The sequence below is a fragment of the Vicia villosa genome, unplaced genomic scaffold (genome assembly GCF_029867415.1).
Source record: "Vicia villosa cultivar HV-30 ecotype Madison, WI unplaced genomic scaffold, Vvil1.0 ctg.001135F_1_1, whole genome shotgun sequence".
NCBI classification, from domain to species: Eukaryota; Viridiplantae; Streptophyta; class Magnoliopsida; order Fabales; family Fabaceae; genus Vicia; species Vicia villosa.
In genome coordinates, this window is record NW_026705499.1 from 418,363 (window position 1) to 440,122 (window position 21,760).

At 43.6% G+C, this 21,760-nt stretch overlaps 1 protein-coding gene across 1 annotated transcript; it reads right to left on the reverse strand.

The window, feature by feature from the left end:
• Positions 1-20,719: 20,719 nt before the first annotated feature.
• LOC131633548 (uncharacterized) lies at positions 20,720-21,481 on the reverse strand. Its single transcript, XM_058904245.1, has one exon. It carries the CDS (start codon positions 21,393-21,395, stop codon positions 20,895-20,897), a length of 501 nt encoding a protein of 166 aa, XP_058760228.1. The 5' UTR covers positions 21,396-21,481; the 3' UTR covers positions 20,720-20,894.
• Between the last annotated feature and the right edge of the window lie 279 nt (positions 21,482-21,760).

A 21,760-nucleotide genomic window follows, 5' to 3' on the forward strand; every position in this document is an offset into this window, starting at 1 on the left:
TAATATTATAAATTTGGGCAAAAAGGGATGCCTTGAAATATGTTGGAACATGATCAATTCTGACAAACAATGGGTAAAGGACTCTCAAGAGCACATTTTATAGAAGTCATAATCCTATCAAACACTCCACCTCCTCTTCTATTAGGCATGGCTTGAAGAAGATACTGCGCACCTTATCACTTACAACATCATCAGGAAAATTGTTAATGGCATGAATATTTCCTTTTGGAAGACACTAACTTGGCTATAAAATCAAAGATCATATTCATGACCCCCTCCTAAACAACATTTCCCATTTGAAGAATGCCAAGACATCAGCCCGATCCAAAATCACAATTAGGCTATACCTGCAAGCCTAATAGAGTTATACCCTACATTTTAATCCAGAATTTACCCTTCCATCCCCACTTTTCCTTGTCACTCCCACATATTTCAATAATTTCTAACTTACCCTTGCCAAAATTTGATCAAAAAATCGGGACAAAAAATTTAGTAGAACAACTAAAAAACCGGTATAAATAAAAAAATCTAATGTATATGAAAGATTTGTTGTACTGCATATTTCAAAAATCCGATGAGCTATAAAGCATACCGTTTTTTTAAAGTACTTATATATACCATTTTTTTTAATTAAAGATGATATTATGAATAAGAGAGTGTAACACAAAAGTAAAAAGAAGAGATCCCAACAAATCTTCTTATTGCACTCTAGTGACTCGCATAATATGTTGTCTGATTATAAAAAAAAATTGAATTCATAGTGAAATAGATAGGCCTTTCACTCTTACCTTGTGAAGTAGTGTTGATCAATCTCCTATTGAAAAAACTTTAATGTGAGCATAATTAAATAATCATCTTCATGTCATTTGCTCAAGATTCTGATTTACTCAAAGATAATGTTTATTTGTTACATCTATTTAATTAATTGACTAATGCTAATTCTCACGAAAAAAATTCTCACGAAGCATCACGACATGTAGCCTTATAAGTTACCTTATTAGTTGTAACTGTAGCATATTCATCTCCTTTTAATCTAGCCACTCATGTTTTATAATAAGGAAGATCCGACGATGTTAATACTTCGCGAGACATTCGGGATTTCATAATTCGGGACATATAGCAATGCTCTTAATAATTAGATAATGAAAATACACACACTATAACTCATTTTGGTAATTTTACATGCAATTATGATCTAACTACCCAAACAATATAAAATAAGAAGAATCAATTTCATGTTAATGCAATCAACTAAAAATTAATTAACACTTAACTAATTTTTAATGAAACTCAATTCAGTCAAAATCAAAATCTCACTTTTGCAGAAACAAACAAAAACTAAAAACTAAACACTTTGAGTAATGATAAATTCATTGGATTTGTGCATTTGACTTACACATGAAAACCCCTAATACCGAAATTAAATTTGATTTGGCATCCCTTAAGTCAAATCATTTACTAATATTAATAGCCATTAATCACATCACAACAGCTGTATAACATAGAATCAATCCATGCACTAAACCTGTCATATTAATTAGCATCAACCTAATACGAGTAGAGTAGTACTACAATATACCATATAATTGTGACATTATAACAAGCTCTCTGATCCAAATTTTTACAAGTCCTCTAATATAATACCACACAATAATGCATAGTAATTTTTAGCATAAACTTTGAATTTTTAGCACACTGATTAGTAGTAAATATAATATCCTACCAAATTTACCAAACATATTGTGACCACATTCTCATTCCACTTGATGAATCAATCACATTGAAAATTGAAAATGAAAAGTGATGAATATAGTACATGGTGGGTGGTCACATTTCTCGCCATGTCTTGTCATTAACAAACTTTTATTAAATTACATGTTTTCAATATGGCCATGTCTTATACTCTTTCTTTCTTATTAATACATACAAACTCTATTCAATTCCTTGCAACTAGCAACCTCTTTACCTAAAACAGCAAACAATGCAAGTTGCTCTATTTGAGTCTGGCTGGCAGTTTTCATTTGATGTGATGTAAGGATGGACCCATAACCATAACCATAACCATAACCATACATAACATAACACAATATTCGCTACAAAGTCATTAGAATCCAAAACTGAACTGATACATTTCTGGTACATTGATATTATTACCGTACTATTACAGCTTTGTTACAGCTGTAAACAAACACTAAACAATATGGTATGATCAAACAAACCATACAACCCACCCACCTCTGCCCATTCTTTACTTGTTTTTTCTTCTGTCATTCTATAATATCAATGCCAAATCGAGCACTCTTTAACATTCGGTTTAATTATCATAATGGTGTACAAACCTAACTAAATTATTGTATAGTAACAAAATAGAATTAGTAACATATAAATGTGGATAACATAAAGATAAGGTAATGTTGATGAACCTATTATATTATAGTATAGGTTTTGCTTGTTAGTATTGATTTACATATCTGAGATCTGTTATCGTTTTTTTTTTTATATTCCTCTCTCGTGCTAGTAAGGTTGATGTTACCTTATGCTGCACGGACTTGGATTTCATATGTTTGTCGCATTCAAAGAAGAGTTGCATATTCTTGTATTATAGTATAATGGTTAATTTATTTTCTATCAGCTTATCCATTTGCACTAGGTTGTGTAGGGTATAATTATTACATGTTGCACGACAATAAGCCGTTACTGTCATTAGTAATTAACTATAGCACTATTGTATTTGTATGTTTGCTTGTATTGTATGATCTGTTATTTTTGGAAGCTTATGCTATTATGGTCAACTAGTCCAATTTACAACTAATGATGATAATGAAAAACTCGAATTTTGACCAAAGTATTCAAGTATTCCAACTTATTATTCAAATTAACACACTTTCTAACTTAAATCTTTAACTATCTTACTTTCAACAACAACAAAAATTTAAAGGCAAATTCTTTTGTATCCTTGAGTTTTAGTTGAGTACCGGTATCCTTAGGGTCCGTTTGGTTGGGAGGTTTTGGAGGGGAGGGGAGGGGGGAATATTTAAAGTTAATTATGTTTGGTTCAATTTTTTATGAGGGGATGAGAGGGGATTGGAGGTAATCAGATTCCCTCCTGGAGCAATTTTGTGTTTCCTCCAAATTAGAGAGATTTGGAGGGGAGGGGAGGGAGAGGAGTTATGATAAAATTTATTTTTGTTATATTGACAAAATTATCCTCACTTTTTAAATAAAATCCTAAATTGTTTTTGATATATATTATACGTTAATTTTTGGCGCCTTATTAAAATTCCTCCATTTTTTTACGACAACTCTATTATTTTTTCTTTATTAATATTTTTTATTAATATGCTAACTTAACTTTCTTTATTTTTTCACATGTTTTATTGTATTTATTTTTATTTATTATTTTGTTTTTAAGAACTTAATTGTTTTATAAGTTATGTTGTACTACCTCGGTTCCTTTTTATAAGAGACAATTCACTTTTTAGATTCATTGAATAATCAATGTATCTAACCTATAAACGGACCAAAAACATTGGTTATTCAATGAACCTAAAAGGTGACTTGTCTCTTATAAAAAGGAACGGAGGTAGTATTATATATCTATATATAATTATAGTATATATATATAATCTAATTTTATAAATATTTTATGGATTAGATGGATCATCAAAATGATAAAATAATTCACATATTATTATTGATATTATTATTGTATGAAATTTATCAATATTTTATTTATGATTTAATATATTTTAAAGTATTTCCGATATTAAATATTTTGTGCTAGATTATCTATGTTTGTGAATTGACAATTTTTTTTTTAAATATCACATTGTTTTTATTTAATTTAGCATGAGTGTTATAATATTTTAAGGGTTAAAAAGTAAATTAATTTTAAAATCTCTTTCCTCCCCTCCTGAACCAAACATATTTCTGATTAAAAATCCTCCCTCCTCTTCCCTCCCCCTCTTTTGAACCAAACATACTTTTAATTAAAATACCTCCCCTCCATTCTCCTCCCCTTTATTAAAATCCCTCCCCTCCCCTACGTTGAACCAAACAGACCCTTAGTGTTAATTAATTTAAAATTTTAATTTTTTTAAAAATAAAATAATATTAAAAAATGATGTAACATTGAATATCTTCATTTTATTGGACGACTGTACCAGTACCCAATTAAATTCAAAGGTACCGAAGTGTTCACCAAATTTAAATTTAATTTGTACAAATGGTTGGATTTATATTGAAGCCCCTCTTGATTTTCACAATTTGCGGTAAGTAATTGCCTAATTGGCATGTCAATAATATTTGTAAAAGAAACGCCAAAGCCATCGGCGTCCCTCTTCATATTTATAGGATGCGACAATGGCTTTTATCGCACTCTAAGTTTTTTTTAAAGTTTTTTAATATGATATGTAATTATTAAATATTATTTTAAATTATATTTTAATAGAATGAGACAATTGATTAGAGATTACATGTGACGAAATTTTGTATAAATAAAAGTTTGTGAACCATTTTTTATAACTCGTCTTATTTTCTTCTAAATTTTTTTGTCCATTTGTTCCAACATGAGTGTTACTAATGATGTTATTTATACGACGAACAACCTCCTCTCAAGATCGATTATATGGTTTTTAGAAATTTCAAGCAGTTTGAAGCTTGCTTGAATCATTGGTAAGGGAAGTCACTTCATTTTTCACCCTAATAAATACACTAAATAGTCATTTTCCTCACTTACTCAAATACATTTCATCTTCTAAGTAAAATGACTTTGTTAAGTATGGGTGAAGAACATAGAAAAACCGCCAACAACATTGCTACTTATGTAAGTTATTCCACCTTACTTCGTATTTAAACTTTCTAAATATACTTTATAAACAATATGATTGTAATTATTTTTTGGGTTAAATATGTTTCAGGTCTCTGTAAATAACTCAAAATTTAGTTTCAGTCCCTCAAAATATTTTCTTCAAAGAATGATCCTCCTAAAGTTTTTCGTCCACACTTTTGGTCCCTCCTGCCAATGTCATATGGCAGTGCCAGCGTGGCAAGATGCTGACGTGTCATGTCATGTGGCTAAGTTCAAGAGCATACTTGAGCCCATAAATAATTCTAACTAATTCGCAGCCAAATTCATAGCTAATCTCTAGAAAATTCAAAAACTAAAAAATTTATCCTATTGTCCATGACTCATCATTGACGAAACAAAGCTTCCAAGCAACACAAAAAGAAAAAGGACGAGGAGAAGAAATGGGGTAGCAGGGAAGAACAACAACAATAGAGGGAAATTGAAATTTAAATACCCAGTGTGTTTATGTTCGTGAACACTAGATAGAACTTCATTTATCATCAATTTTATTTTTTCTTTAGCGGCATTCCTAGATGCTTTAGAAGTTGTCGTATGCCTCCAACTAATGAATCATCCTTTAAACAATGTCTTAGATCTTTTCTTAGATCAGACTTATTCCTCTCATACTCTTCGCGGTAACTTGCAAGCTTCCCATTTACAATTTCTCCCAAAGACTTAGACGCTACTGTTTTTTATATACGGGTTGGGTTTCCAACTCGCACGATAGTTATTCCAACATTTGAAAGTTTTTCCACAATATTATCAACAGCTGCATTAGTAGTGTTGTAACAATAACTCTTTCGCCTTGCTCAATGACACTTGTCATAAGTTGCTTGAGCAAACTGGTCTTGCATGTACCGAGAGGTCCTTGGATAACCAATAATGCTCTCTGCTGATATTTATCAAAGGATTCGCTTCCTAATACTCCAGTTTTTCCCTTCTTCCTAATCAACCAAACTATTCTTCTCAAACTGTTCTACATCTCCAAATAGAGTTGCAATCATTGTTTTTCCACAAATTGTTCTTCAAAAGCATCAGTATCTCTTCAAAGTTATGCTAGAAACACGTCAAAAGAAGCTTCTTGAGTACATATAATATATATGAACAAGAATCTTATTTGAACTTTCATGGATAACTTATAAAAATAAGGTGAAAACATCTTAAAGCATATCATAAGCTCTGCCAAATAGTCTAACAAATGCTTATACTCATAAATAAGCTCAAACTCAAACAGTGCCTTAGCTCTTAACCTTTATGCATTTGAATAATAGGTTTGCAGAACGAAAACCCTTTGATACAAGGTTGAAACGCCTAGAACAATCGATGGAATATTACATTTCCATCGATACAAGTGTCGTCTGGGGCATACGCCGACAATGTTTCTGATCGTACCTGATCAGAAGAATCGTCGTAGGCTGCTCGGACTGGATCTTCTAGGAAGGAGGAGGGGGGGTGTACCTGCAAGGTACTCCAATGCCAAAGTAAGTTGACGAGCAAAGGAGCGCAAGTACTTAGCTAAGAGTGAGTAAGAATTGAATACCTGACCCTCTAGTCAAAGAGGGTATATATAGCCCCCAGCGCTGGGCCATGATCTCGCTATTGGGTTGGATTCCCAAGCCCAACTAGGAGACTGCCAGGTTTCCTGAGCGGAAATATCGGAGGTGCGTGTACGCCCTCTGTCCTGGTTAACCGCTCCGAAGTCCAAGGGAAGACGCGGTCTCTTAGGAGCCACGTGGGATCCGAGTTATTCGGAGGGTTGGATATGAAAGAGCCCTGCGCGGAGCAGGGTCCTCGGCGAGGATGACGTCCGGGGGAGAGTTAACGCCGAGCAGGGTCGTCCGCTCCGGGTAGGGTGTTAGTGCCGAGCAAGGCGTGTCGGGAAGGCAATGAACTATCCATGGGCCTCTGAGGCTTATTGGGCCGAAAGCGGTGTTGGGCCTAGCCTTGGCCCAGTCCAGAACAGGAGCCCCCCAAGTCGGAGTTTTCTGGTTAAGAAGCTGTGACTTTGCTTCTATGCTCGGATCCCAATTCTCGTGGTTGCTCGGTGAATCGGTCCTCGTTACGCAGACGCGCTCGGAGGAAAATCCAGTGGTGGGCGAAACGTCGCGCGTGGGAAGCACGCGCTGACGTGGCATAGGCAATGATGGCCTAGGGTCTAGGAGGCGGCGCCTGTCAGGAGAGGTGACGCTTCGCCTTCCGAGCCTTTTTCCTATAAAAGGGGGCGAATTCTCTCATTTGGGAGTTTTCCTTTCTCTGTTTATATGCTCGGCTTCGATCAAGGGTTCCTCGGAGAATAATTTCCCAGCTCGTTCATCATATAAAGATCGTCGCCTAGCGAAGGATTCTCCTCGGCCATCCTCATCATGTCTGCAAGTAAGTTCGTTTAGCCTGTTGTTGCTTTACTATTTTTCATAGGATTTGTGTGTTTCGCTTTCGAGGTCTTCGTCATCACCATCTTCCCCTGGTTATCTAAGCGATGCCCGGGGGTTAGCGTGGGTTGGCAGGCCGGAGTACGTTGGCGTTAAACTGCTTTAGATAAGCTTTCCCGTTGTCGTGTCATCTGTGAGTCCTCGGCTGACGAGCGTTGTTCCTCGATGGGGGTTTAGCCGGGGGCTCCGCTGCTCCTGCTCTACCCTTTCGCTCGTATCGCGGTGGAAGGGTGGATTTGATGACTGTCGAATTCACTTTTTCCCTTCTGCCTGCAGGTGGATCTGATTCGAGCGCTAGTTCGGAATCTGGCTCGGAATCTGACTCGTGGAGGAGTGGGTCGGACGATTCGACGGCCACTAGCTCCGAGGTCGAGATCATCGAGGACCAAAACGCGTCCTCTCCGGCAGGACCAGACCATGTCGATTCCCCGGGTCCGGATGCCGAGGGAGGGGTTTCCCCCATGCCTTTGTTTAGCTACGAGTGTACGGTTGCGCTCGACTGGATAGCCGACGAAGCCTTGACGGTCGCTTCTCGGTATACTGAGTCTTTGGATGGAGCGTTCAGAGAGATTGAAACCTTGGGGGAGGGGGAAGCGCCGAATTACCAAGTGGTTCGCCCGTCCCAAGACGAGCGCATATGCTCTCGATTTAACGTGGATGGCTTTGCAATGTATGAATACGTGTTCAAGGAACTCGGCTTCCGATTACCCTTCTCCGACTTCCAGAAATCGATGATGGCTTTTCTAAATTTGGCACCGTCCCAGCTGCATCCGAATGCCTTTGCTTTCATGCGAGCGTTCGAGATTGTTTGTAACTATTTAGGGATTGGTGCTACGACCGCATTGTTCGGCCGGTGTTTCCGCGTCCAAAGGCAGGCGGCAAACGGCCGATATAGCTGGGTCTCATTCAGAAACGCCGAGCGAAAACTCTTCGGGATGTACACTGACTCCGTGAAAGGCTTCAAGGATCGGTATTTTATCGTCCAGCCGATCAGCCGACTGGCCTACACGGAGGTATCGGACCTTGTGGTCATGCGCGATGAAGACGGGGAGGTGTTAAGGGGCGAGGATGGACAGGTGGAGAGGGAATTCTGCACAAGGTTCCCGTTTTTCTGGTGGAAGGGTCATTTCTCCTCTCCTCCTAAACATTATGTTTGGGAGGACGGGGACCTGGACGAGCAAGATGCGGAGTCTTATTCGGTCTTGTGTAAGTATGTGGAGAGCTTCACTATGTCCCCGTGGGTGACGAAGGACGGGACTCCCGTATTGGACGAGAACGGTGTGCAGGTCGTGGAGCAGCGGCCCATTAACACTAAGGCTTTGTTGGCTTGTCGGTCTCCCGAGGAGACTCGGGCGTTGTTAGGTCGTGTCCCTTCGCTCTGCTTTTCTTCTTCTGCCCTGTGTTTTTGCTAACTTGTTTTACTTTTCTTTCGCAGATGCTATGCCGGAGAAGGACGAGGCGATCCTGAAGATGGCTCTGGATGCGAAGAAGAATCAAAAGAAGAAGGGTCGGAGTGCTGGTGCCGGGGATCATTCTGCTTCGGCAGGTTCTCCTCGGGTGAACGTAGATGAGCCGTCTCCCAAGAGAGTGCGCCACGAGCCGTCGCATCTGGGTCCCGAGCGGGCCTTTGTATTGCCTCCCTGCTATAAGGATGGAGGCTACTTTGAGAAGTTCCCCCTGGCTATCGCTCCGGACGAAGCTCGTCGGATTGGTGAAATGGACTCTCCGTCACTTCAGAAGCAGCTGGCGTGCGACGGTGCCGCCGTGATGAGGATCCTGGGAATGGCCCAAGTGTTGGCCAAGGGTGGTTCGGGTTCGGCCGAGGCTCTGAAGAAAGCGGAAGCGGCCAAGAAGGTTGCCGAGGAGAAGATGAAGGTCATGGAGACCGACCGCAAGGAGCTGAAGAAGAAGATCGACGTGGCTCTGAAACAGAGGGACGGGGAGATAGCGGATTTGAAGAAAAAGCTTGCCGAGTCTGAGCTTAAGTGGGCTTCTTCGGCAGATGAGTCGCCGGATGTGGCTGCTCTGCAATCTAGGGCTGAGTTTGTGGAGAAAGTGGACGGCCTGAAGATAAGCTTGGCCGACATGGCTGAAGTTGGGTTCGAGCGCGCCGTCAATCAGTTGAGGCTTCTGAACCCCGGCCTGAAGGAGGACAACATCGGCCTTTCTTCGAAGATTGTGGACGGCGTGCTGGTGCCCGAGTCTCCTGAGAGTGACGAGTAGATAGGGTGATCCCGGGCCTGCGTGCCTGTATTCTTCGGCCTGCGCGCCACTTTCTCTTTTGTTGGGTAATGCCCGGATTATCTTTGGGGGGCTGCGTGCCCGTCATTTGTTTGTAACTTTGGATATCGTCGGCCAAACTGGTCGGCATCTTTAATGTTTTATAGCTTTGTCTGCTTATATTCGTTTATTCGCATCCTTAAAGTACTATCGTTGCCTGCTCGTATTTGATAACATTTCTGCAGTGCTCGGAAGCCGAGGTGTTTCCTCCATACTTAGGATATTTTTCGTTTGCATCCGGCTACGCTCGGGTACGCCGGGGAGGTTTTTTATATACTTGTGATATTATCGGTTTCGTGGACTATGCTCGGCCTTGATTGATTGCCCGGGCGTGTTGAGTACGGGCCGGGTGCGCAGAGCAGGTGTGCGCTTTAAGCGAGTGCGAGACCGCGGTTGCGGCCAAGCGTTCGCGGCGTGAACGATCCCATCGCGAGCTGGGGTTCTGCCATGCAGGTACTTCCTCAGAGGGTCTAGGTGTAGAATCCGCCGAGGGATCGGTCCGTCCATCTGTCGAGGGGGATCGACCGTTGCTGTCGTGGAATACTCACGTCCGTACCGATGACGTGGGTCCGTGCCCGTCTGCTACCTGAGTTTGGGCCAGAGGCCGGGCGTTTTAGCTTATGTTTAACTGTAATAACGTCTGAGTTTTTCAGCATTCCAGGGTCGAGCAAGTTTTTCACCGAGGAGATTCTCGAGGTAGTAGGCGCCGTTCTCGGTTTTGTCATAAACTCGGTACGGGCCTTCCCAGTTTGGGGCTAGTTTGCCCTCGCGCGAGTCTTTCATGTTTCTGCGGAGCACTAGGGCGCCGATTTCAAATTCGCGCTTTATGACTTTGGCGTTATGGCGAAGAGCTATTTGCTGTTTTAGTTTAGCTTCTCGGAGGGCTGATCCTGCTCGGATCTCTTCTACCATGTCGAGTTCTTCCCTCATGGCCTCGTCGTTAAGTTCTTCCTCGAGGGGGGATTCGGTGCGCCGAGAAGGTTCTCGGATTTCTACGGGAATTACGGCCTCGGTGCCGTAGGTTAATCTGAAAGGAGTCTCGCCTGTGCTCGAATGGGGTGTCGTCCGATACGCCCAAAGTACACTATGTAGTTCTTCGACCCAAGCTCTTTTGGCTTCACCGAGCCTTCTCTTTAGTCCTCGGAGGATGACTCGGTTGGCTGCCTCGGCCTGCCCGTTCGTCTGAGGGTGCTCGACTGAGGTGAAGTGTTGCTTCGTGCCGAGCTTGGCCACAAACTCTTGGAATTTTTTGTCAGTGAACTGGGTGCCATTGTCGGTGATTATGGCCTGAGGGACCCCGAACCGGGCGAGTATGTTTCGTTTGTAGAAACGGAGCACGTTTTGAGATGTGATCTTGGCAAGCGCCTCGGCCTCTATCCACTTCGTGAAGTAATCGACGGCGACCACGAGATATTTATTTTGGTACGAGCCGACCGGGAACGGTCCGAGGAGGTCCATTCCCCAGGTGGAAAAAGGCCAAGGAGAGGAGAGGGATTTGAGCTCGTTGGGGGGAGCTAGGTGCATGTCGGCATGCCGCTGACATTTGTCGCATTTCTGAACATGCTCTTTGGCGTCCTGCTGCATAGTCGGCCAATAGTAGCCGGCTCTGAGGGCTTTCCTCGCCAGCGACCGGCCGCCGAGATGCTGGCCGTTAATCCCCTCGTGAAGCTCCTGCAGTACTTCCATTGCCTGTGAGTCGTCGACGCATTTGAGAAGGGGAATGGAGAAGCCGCGCCGATAGAGTTTATTTTCGATGACTGTGTACGAGCAGGCTCTCCTTTTAATGGCTGAAGCTTCTTTTGGATCATCGGGGAGCTCGTCGTTCATGAGGTAATTGTATACCGGAGTCATCCAGCAATGGTCGTCTCCGATGGCGAACACTTGTATGGCCTGCGCGTTTTTGCCTACGCTTGGATCGGACAAGATTTCTTGTATCACCGATTTGTTCCCTCCCTTCTTTCTCGTGCTTGCGAGCTTGGATAAGAGGTCGGCCCTCGAGTTGTGTTCCCGAGGGATGTGCGCGACGTCTGCCTTTGCGAATCCTTTCATCTTTTCTTTGACGAGCGATAGATACTCGGCTAGTGTGTCGTTTTTGGCCTGGTAATCGCCGCTAACCTGGGACGCGACTAGTTGAGAGTCGGTATAAATCATGACTTCCCGAGCGCCCACGTCCTCGGCGAGGCGTAGGCCCGCTAGGAGGGCTTCGTACTCGGCCTGGTTGTTCGACGTGGTGAAGGATAGGACTAAGGATACTTCGATGACGAGTCCCTCGTCGTTCTCCAAGATGATACCGGCTCCGCTGCCCGCATGGCTTGAGGCGCCATCAACATAGATGGTCCACTTATTCTCGGTGGGTGTTGGGGAGCTAGAGATCGTTGTCATCTCGGCCACGAAGTCGGCGAGTGCTTGGGCTTTTAACGCTTTCCTGCCCTCGTATTGTATGTCGAACTCGGACAGTTCGAGGGACCATCTCAGCATTCTCCCGGCCATGTCTGGTCGGCTGAGAAGCTGTTTGATCGGTTGGTCTGTCCGGACGATAATAGTGTGGGCGAGGAAGTAGTACCTCAGTCTTATGGCGGCCGTTATTAGGGCCAGCGCGATTTTTTCTATCTGTTGATAGCGGACCTCGGGTCCTTGTAGGGCTTTGCTAGTGAAGTACACTGGCTTCTGCCCGTCTTCCGTTTCTCGGATCAGGGCCGCGCTGGCCGCATCGCCAGAAACGGCCAAGTAGAGATAGAGAACCTCGTTGCTGTCTGGTCGGGATAGCACCGGGGGTTTGGAGAGCACTTGTTTGAGGTGGGATAATGCTTGTTCGCATTCCTCGGACCACTCGAAAGCTGCTTCCTTCCGAAGAAGCTTAAAGAATGGAAGTGCATGCTGGGCGGATTTCGCGACGAAGCGGGATAATGCCGTGAGCATTCCGTTTAGTACCTGGATGGATTTTTTGTTGGTGGGGGTAGGGAGGTCTGAGAATGCTCGGCATTTATCAGGGTTGGCTTCTATTCCTCGTTCTGTTAAGTAGAAGCCGAGGAATTTGCCCGCCCGTACTCCGAAGGTGCACTTCTCTGGATTGAAGCGCATCTTGCAGGACCTGGCCTGCTCGAAGACCCGCTCGAGATGTAGCGTGTGGTCGGAGTCTTCTCGAGATTTGACGATCATGTCGTCCATATACACCTCGAGCGTGTCGCCGATTTCTCCTCGGAAGACCTTGTTCATCATCCGCTGGTAAGTGGCTCCGGCGTTTTTGAGTCCGAAGGGCATTACGTTGTAGTAATAATTGCCCGATTCGGTCATGAAAGCCGTGCATTGCTTGTCGCATTTCGCCATGGGAATCTGGTTGTAACCAGAATAAGCGTCCATGAAGGACAACAGTTTATAGCCGGCCGAGTTGTCGACCAGTCTATCAATATTAGGTAAAGGGTAGGCGTCCTTTGGACATGCCCGGTTAACATCAGTATAATCAACACACATTCTCCATTTTCCATTAGATTTTTTAACAAGTACAACATTTGAGAGCCAAGTTGAATACTTGGCCTCGGAAATAAAATTTGCCTCTAGGAGGTCTTTTACAGCTTTCTCGGCAGCCTCCGCTTTCTCGGGAGACTGCCGACGCCTACGTTGTACTACGGCCTTGGCGGTTGGATTGATGGAGAGGTGGTGGCAGGCGACCTCAGGGTCGAGTCCGGGCATCTCTGCGGCGCTCCAGGCGAACAGGTCGGCATTGGCTTGAAGGCAGGCTACGAGTTGCTTCCTCGGCAGGTCAGGGATGCCTTTGCCGATCTTCACTGCTCTGTTGGGGTTGTCCCCCAGGGGGATCAGCTCGAAGTCTCCGTCGGGGACAGGCCGGACGGGATGAGGGGCCTTTGATTGTGTCTCTTCCCCGGTCTTCAGTTCTTCTTGCGTAAACCTCGCATCGAGGTCGACTGAGCTGACGTTGGCCGTTGGAACCTGATCTTCCCGAGGATGCTTGTCTTCGGCTCTTGGTTTTTTGTTGGAGCTGGTCGGAGGAGCGATCAGCTCTAGTCCTTTGACGGATGCATCGAAGATCCTTCTCGCAGCTTCAATGTCGGCGTTGATGGTGGCCACTTTCCCTGTCCTCGTGTAGAACTTCATCTTCAGATGGACCGTGGAGGGTACGGCGGTTAGCTCGGCCAGTGTGGGGCGCCCGATGATGCAGTTGTACAATGTCTTGCAGTCGATTACCAAAAACCTGGTTTTGACTTGCCTGGACGCTTCCCCTTCCCCGAAGGTGACAATCAGCTCGACGTAGCCCCATGGTTTGGTGGTGGCTCCGTTAAAACCTTGGAGGTCGGAACCCACATAGGGAGTGAGGTGCGAGTCGTCCAGCTGAAGTGTTTGGAAGAGGTGGGAGTACATAATGTCGACTGAACTGCCTTCATCTACCAGGACCCGTCGAACATCGAAGTTTGCCATTCTGGCTCGGACGAGGAGGGGAATGGTGGCGTTTGGAGCTCCGCCGGGCAGTTCTTCGAGGTAGAAAGTGATCGGCTCTGACTTTCCTCGGAATTTCCGCAGAGTAGGGCCGAGATCGGCATTGGCGCTGAGTAGCTCGTCAAACTTTCTCTTGACTGAACTGACGGTGAGAGAGCCGGGGTCCCCGCCGTTGGAGATGACCATTGCGGTGGGGAAATGTTCCCAGGTGCTGAGAGCGGTCGTCACGCCGACCGAAGGGATGAAGTCTTCCGGTCGGGTTACGAACAGTGCGACTTGAAGCGGTCTGCTGTCTGGTGAGTTCCCCTCGTCAGAGTTTCGAGGGATGCCTCTTCTGGGGGGTTCTCCCTTCTTGGTGTATCTTGCCAGGTGGCCCTCTTTGATCAGGGTCTCTATGGCATCTTTGAGATTTATGCATTCGTCAGTCATATGCCCGTGACTTTTGTGGTACTTGCAGTACTTGGACTTGTCCGTCCCCGGTCTTGTAGGATTTGACTTCGGGGGCCTGATGTTGGATTTCTTGAACTCGGCGTTCTGGCAGTCGGCCAGGATTTTCTCCCGGGAGGTGTTCAAAGGAGTGTAGTCGTTGAAACGCCCTGCTGGTCCTCGCCGTTCTTTGACATCTCGGGACCGGTCGTCCCTTCTTTTGTCTTGTCCTCGGCGCGACCCCGGGTCTTCGAGGTTTGAGCTGCGAGCGGCACCACTGCCCCTCGGGGCTCTGATTGCGGCTGCCTCGCCTTCCTCAAAATCGATGAATGCCTTTGCTTTGCTGAGGAGGTCATTCATCGAGTGCACCTTCTCAATCTTAATAGCCTTCTTGAAGTCACTGCCGGGGAGAAGTCCTCGCTCCAAGATGTACCTCTTCATGTAGTCTTCTGTCTGCACTTGGACGGCCTCCTTGTTGAATCTTTCAAGGTAATCTCGAAGAGGTTCGTTGGGTCCTTGTACTACGGCCTCGAGATTGGCTTCCGATTTCGGTTGTCGTCGGGAGGCTGTGAAGTGGCTCAAGAAGAGTTCTTTGAGCTCGGTCCAAGAATGGATGGAGTTCGAAGGGAGGTTCCTGTACCAATTCATCGCTCCCTTCCTGAGGGTGGTCGGGAAAATGCGGCACTTGATCGAGCCTCTGACGACATGATAGTCCATGACCGCTTCGATGCTCCGAATATGGTCGTCGGGGTCAGTGGTTCCGTCGTATTGGTCCAATACTGGCGGTTTTTCCATCCCCCGAGGGAGGCGGGCTCTCCGGATACTGGCGGACAAGGGGCTGCGGAAGTCCTCCTCGTCGCTCGGTCCTGGTGAATGGTAGTGCCTGTTTCGTCGGGGATCCTCTTGGTTGTTACCCAACGCAGCTTTGGAGGGGCCCCGACGGCCCTGTTCGGGGGAGGGGCTTCTTTGTTCAGCTGTTTCAGGTTTCTGGTTCTTCCTGTTCTTTCTGGGTGGAGAACGGGAACGAGTCCTCCGGCGGCGATGTCTTCTCGGGGGAGACCTTGAAGAGGATGGGGAACGCCGACGGTATCTTCTCGGCGGTGAGCGCGAGGAGGAATAGGAGCGTGACCTGTAGTGCTTCCGTGGAGAGGGGCGACGTCGTCGCTGTCTTTCCAGTTCGCGAATTCGGTCGTCCTGAATTCTGAGGAGGCTGTTCGTCAATTGTATTTCTTTGAGCAAGCGGACGGTGATGGGGTCAGCGTCCTCGGGAAGGTCGAGCGGTTCCTCTTCTTCTCCATGACGGGCTCTCCGCCTCTCGGAGGTGTGGGTGAATGAGGAAGCATGCTGCCCGTCTCGGAGGTCGGTCTCATTCACATTCTGGGCATGTTCTGGCCCATTGGTCGTTCGGATCTGCTCGCCGCCCCCGTTCTGAACGTGCCCTTCTGGAGGAACATGGTCGACATTCTGGACCTGTTGTAGAACCTGCAACAGCTGAGTGTCCTGGGTTTCATGCCCGGACCTTTGTCGCCGACGATCCCCCCGACGATGATTAGCTAGCTCGCGGGAGGATTCCTCGATCAGCTCGTGAAGGAGGCAAGGGTCAGCGCTTCGGATGTTGTTGTTGTTGTCAGCCATGACGATTGGAGATGATTAGCTTTGATCTTTGTTCGTTAAAGATGGGGAAGCAAGTTTCCCACAGACGGCGCCACTGATCGTACCTGATCAGAAGAATCGTCGTAGGCTGCTCGGACTGGATCTTCTAGGAAGGAGGAGGGGGGGTGTACCTGCAAGGTACTCCAATGCCAAAGTAAGTTGACGAGCAAAGGAGCGCAAGTACTTAGCTAAGAGTGAGTAAGAATTGAATACCTGACCCTCTAGTCAAAGAGGGTATATATAGCCCCCAGCGCTGGGCCATGATCTCGCTATTGGGTTGGATTCCCAAGCCCAACTAGGAGACTGCCAGGTTTCCTGAGCGGAAATATCGGAGGTGCGTGTACGCCCTCTGTCCTGGTTAACCGCTCCGAAGTCCAAGGGAAGACGCGGTCTCTTAGGAGCCACGTGGGATCCGAGTTATTCGGAGGGTTGGATATGAAAGAGCCCTGCGCGGAGCAGGGTCCTCGGCGAGGATGACGTCCGGGGGAGAGTTAACGCCGAGCAGGGTCGTCCGCTCCGGGTAGGGTGTTAGTGCCGAGCAAGGCGTGTCGGGAAGGCAATGAACTATCCATGGGCCTCTGAGGCTTATTGGGCCGAAAGCGGTGTTGGGCCTAGCCTTGGCCCAGTCCAGAACAGTTTCCATAATAGAAACAGTCCCAAGAGCATATGTGAGAAGTGCATGCAAGTATCGTGGAAGTTCTTTTTATGATTCTTCCCAGTTTGCGTACACTTTTTCAATTGCCTTGGTCTTTGCGAACCATGCCTTTCAGGGCGAGGGAGTATAATTGTAAACATAGGTGAGGTGAGAGATTGTGATACTCACCTTCAACGACGGATCATTGCTTACGAGAGGTAAAATTTCGTGACATATAAGATCATAACTTAGTTTACAATGATCATGCGTTTGATTTGTTGTAACACAAGTGTGTTCTTGCGAAATAGAGCCGATCACCCAGGAATTGCTTCTCAACATGTATGATGATGCCAGCCTAAACATACAATCATCATCCGTACACTTAATTTTGTACCTTTCCGCATTTGTTCTATCGACTCTAAAATCAACAGAGTTCACCATGTGGAACTTTTTAATACGCAGTCATCTTTTGAACGAAATTTGTCTCCCATTTTTAACTATTAATCTGACTAGTTATAAAATATATCTGCTGATGACTCATCTTCGTCCAGATTAAAGTTTGTCATGTGCAAAGGTAGTTTGTACACATGCGTTGAAGGAAGTGTACCTTGATCTTCCTCTTCAGACTCATCGTTCACCATGTTATCAACTTATAGCTCTAATTGTTCTTCTTCTTTGTCAATGACATCGACTTCAACTTGTTCATCGTCATTGGGATTAACAACTTGTGACACAGGTGCCTGTGACATCTAAGGATGTTGTAACAAAACATACAACTCAATCAAGTTATAACTAGAATATCGCCGCATTTGTAAGTTTTATTCATGATTAGTTTTTTTTGTACACACTACATTTATTTATATATTTATTTATTTAGGATATCACAAGATTTTGCATCCCTACTCACGCTTTCATTACTCCCGACGAGTTGATTGTTCCATATTTGGAACTTGCGGGTTTTGGACACGTTTCTAAAATTTCAAACATCACCATTGATTCTAAATTTATACTTACATTGTTAGAAAGGTGGAGACCCGAAACTCACACTTTCCACCTTCCAATAGGTGAATGTACTGTCACACTGGAGGGCGTGTACATGTTATTGGGTCTTTCAATCGAGGATAAGGTTGTCAATGGACCGGTCCAACAAGCCAATGCCCTCTGCTTAGAAATTTTAGGAAATGATATGATAGTTGGGAGTAGGTCGAGGGGCCAAGGTATTAACCTAAAGGACCTCAAAGACTATTATGCCTCTCTTACATTAGATGAAAATTCAACCGAGGATGCTAGAATTCTTAAAATAAAAGTTTATCTAATGATACTATTTGGGAACCTCTTATTCTTCGAAAATATTGGTAATACTGTAAATTTTATGTATTTACATTTATTTAGGGACATTACTAAAGTTAGAAGGTATAGTTGGTGTTATGTCGTTTTAGCGCATTTATATAGTGCACTATGTAAAAATGTCAAAGCGAACACTTGTACTTTTTATGGATGCGCATTCTTGCTCCAAGCGTGGGGTTAGTGGAGAATGAAGAACCTTCTCCCCCCCCCCCCCCCCCCCCCCTCAACAACAACGCCTTTATTTTTCCATATGCGACAAAGTAAGTATATAATACTCTATAAAATTTCTCACTTTATGGTAAATAGCCGTCATTAATTTGCATTATCTCTATTTGCTTTAGATTTTGTGTACATGGGATGGATTTCAGCATGAATCCTAAACGCAACATGGGCCTTTATCGCAATCTTTTGGATCACCTTGGACCAAATGATGTATTACCATTAAACCTTAATACTCCTATAATTTAATTTATTTTTAAAGTTATTAATCTTAATATAATTTTTTTTGCAGTTTATTTGGAGACCATATTTGGGATTGGACCATCAACCCAACCCCGAAGATGCAGCGATTTGGACTGCAAAAACTGCGATCATCCGGTTCAACATCGTGGAGATGCACCATATTGACTGGGTAAAAATGCAGTTTGACATACATCTGAAAATCTCGGCCAACCCAACTTGTTTGGACTCATGGCATCAACGGAGAGTTGATGCCCAATGGCCTTACGCTTCCAATTGGAAATCTTACGCGCAAGAATGATGTCGAATGTGGAAGAGATGTGAACATCATGTCTTACAATTTCTTGCCGCACCCAAGAACCAAATAATGCGACACATAGTTGAATATATGTATTGGTTTAGATTGGTTACTACGCCTCAAATGTTTGTGTCCTGCCCGAGGTATTTTATTGACCCACGCACTCGAGCTGCGTCGTTATCGAATACACAACAACATTACCAAGAAACCTACATCCCCTAACAACAAACTCAACATACTTCCACCACCCTTGCACGTCGTCGATCCACGAGCAACCAACCACGTCACCACGACAAATACCAAAACCAACAAATGCCACATACCCAAACTCAAATCCAAGAATATATACCATACAACCAACAACACCATGTGGGTCCCGACCTAGGCGAACATCAAGAATATTTCCCAACCAACCCAACTTACACGCAACTATTCATTCGTCGTAGCACCCAACCCACTTAACACACTCAACACACATCTGACTACCATACCCCATAAGACCAATTTCCATTTTACCAAAATTATTCAAACGACCAATGCTACTGACCACCCATGTAGTGCAGATCCCCACCACCACCACCCTGACCAAACTTTAAGAACATGGGTAACCGACTTTTCGAAAACTTAGATTCTTCTATATTGCATACCGACCTCTTGGACTTTATGAACCCATATCGCATTGATTTGTCGGGGCCCTCGACCCAATCACAGCAGGAGGCTCCTAGACAACGGAATACTAGGAGAGGACAGAGATGTGAAAATTAAATCTTCCTGTATTCGTTTATTTTTCCAACCATGTAATCATAACTCTTAATTAATATTATCAATTTTTTCCTTTTATTCTTAATTATTCTTATTATTTAAATTTAAAAAGAGAATACACCTATGTGCCACTTCACTTGGCGCATGCTCCTAATTTTCACATGCATGCGCCAAATGAGATAACGTCATGTGGCATTTTTACACCTATGCGTCATATGAACTGACGACACCTTCTAAAATTTGCATGCCCCATTTGAGTTGGCGTATAGATTTTGGTCATTTCTGATACCTAGTTAGTTGCGTAATTTTTTTTAAAATATGATTATTTACGTTTTTTTCTCGAAAAGTAATTATTAAATATTAATCCAAATAGTTTTTATTTAAAATATCCTCGCTCCTCCCCTTATATATTTTTCATTGATTAGATTCTTGTTTCTTAAACTCAAAAATTATACTAAAATAAAATTAATTTGAAGTCAAAATTATATCTAATTTATAAAAATATAACATATAAAAAAAACTCAAGAAAAATTAAATGAGATGACAAGAGAATTCTAGTCAGAGTTATATCTATTTTTTAAAAATAAAATATATAAAAAAACTCAAGAAAATGAAATGAGATAACAAGAGAATTCTTATAATTTAACCTAGAATTTTAATCCTCCCTAACTAGAAACCAGAGGAATTAAGTTAAGCGACTAAAACAATCACTTTTGTCTTTTTCTAAAAATAGAATCCAAGATACTCTTGAAGACAAATTCTTTTAACTTTTATTCAAAGTATAACCCAATCAGTTTTAACCAAAATCAATTATCCCATTCAAAATGAAGCATACTTCAAGGAGCATTTGAGTCTTTATTCGTAATTTAATACTATTCCTTTCTCAATTTTCTAATAATTATAATTGAAAAAATTATTTATTCATTAAAATCTTTATTCATGTTATTTTATATTTTGCAATAATTAATTGATAAATTTTATTAAACACTACATTCTTAATTTTGAGTTTTGACGTTATGGTTAATTAATCTACTTAAAAACTTCAAAACATAATTTAATTGCAAAGAATATACGAACTTAATTGCGGTCAAAAAGTAAAATGTAAGGTAATTTAAAGAGGGAAAGACAAATTAACGGAATATCCAAATTTCAATGATCACTTTCATCTAACTCCAAAGAATCTAAATTTCCTTCATTTTGTTCACTAAAAACACTCTACATAAAAAATAAAACAAAATAAAATCTCAAAAAAGAAATATCTACAAAATAAAAAATAACCATCTACTAGTTTTTCCGAAACTACCCCTACTCCGGAATCGAACTCAACAACGCCGCAAACTTCTCAACACCGGCACTACCGCTTCTGTTATTTCTCCCTCTTCTCGATCTCTGTACAGTAACGCCGCCGGAAACACTCGCCGGTGAGACACGCTTAGCGTCACACTCACCGGAGAACAGAATCTGTTTCCCGCGACAACCGCATTTATAGGAAGCGCCACTTTTCATGAGAGCGGAACTCGCTTTAACGGCCAATGCCGCCATCTCCTGAGCCTGCAAAGGTTGCCTCAACCAACTCAACGGAAGCACAAAGTAAAGCTGTCCTAGTTGCAACGCTTGGTTTTCATCGACGGCGGTGACGACGTCGTCGAAATCCATTTCGTCGGAGTTACATATAAAACACGACGGATGCTCCTGTAAGAGGTAAGATACCTTGACAGGATAAGTAAACTCTCGTAACCTTCCGTCTTGTAGAATAAGCTTCGCCGTCGCAACACGAGTTGAATCGGAGGAGGTACAGTTTCCCATTGTGATGTGACTCAGTGAGTCCGGCGAGTTATGTATGAGTCGTGAAAAAATGGAAAATGTTGTTATTAGTTGAAGAAGAGAGGAACGTGATGAAGGGAATATATAGTAAGTAATTTCCACGTGGAATTTTGATTTAATTAATTAGAAGCTGCGGGAATGGCTTTCCAGGCTGTAAGTTGTTGTTGACAGGTTGTATTACTAGCTAGCGTTTAGTGTGCGAAACTGACCCTATTTTCAAGATTGGGTGTGTATTTACGGTTTTGCCATTAGGTTTGGACAAAATGTGAAACTATGGTGAAATCAATGTGTTAAAATTGGACTAGTGTTAGATCTTTGGTTTCGAGTTGAATTACTTAAAATCATGT

Excerpts from the sequence above, each read along its gene's own strand:
- LOC131633548 (XM_058904245.1), bottom strand. The coding sequence starts at position 21,395 with ATGGGAAACTGTACCTCCTCCGATTCAACTCGTGTTGCGACGGCGAAG.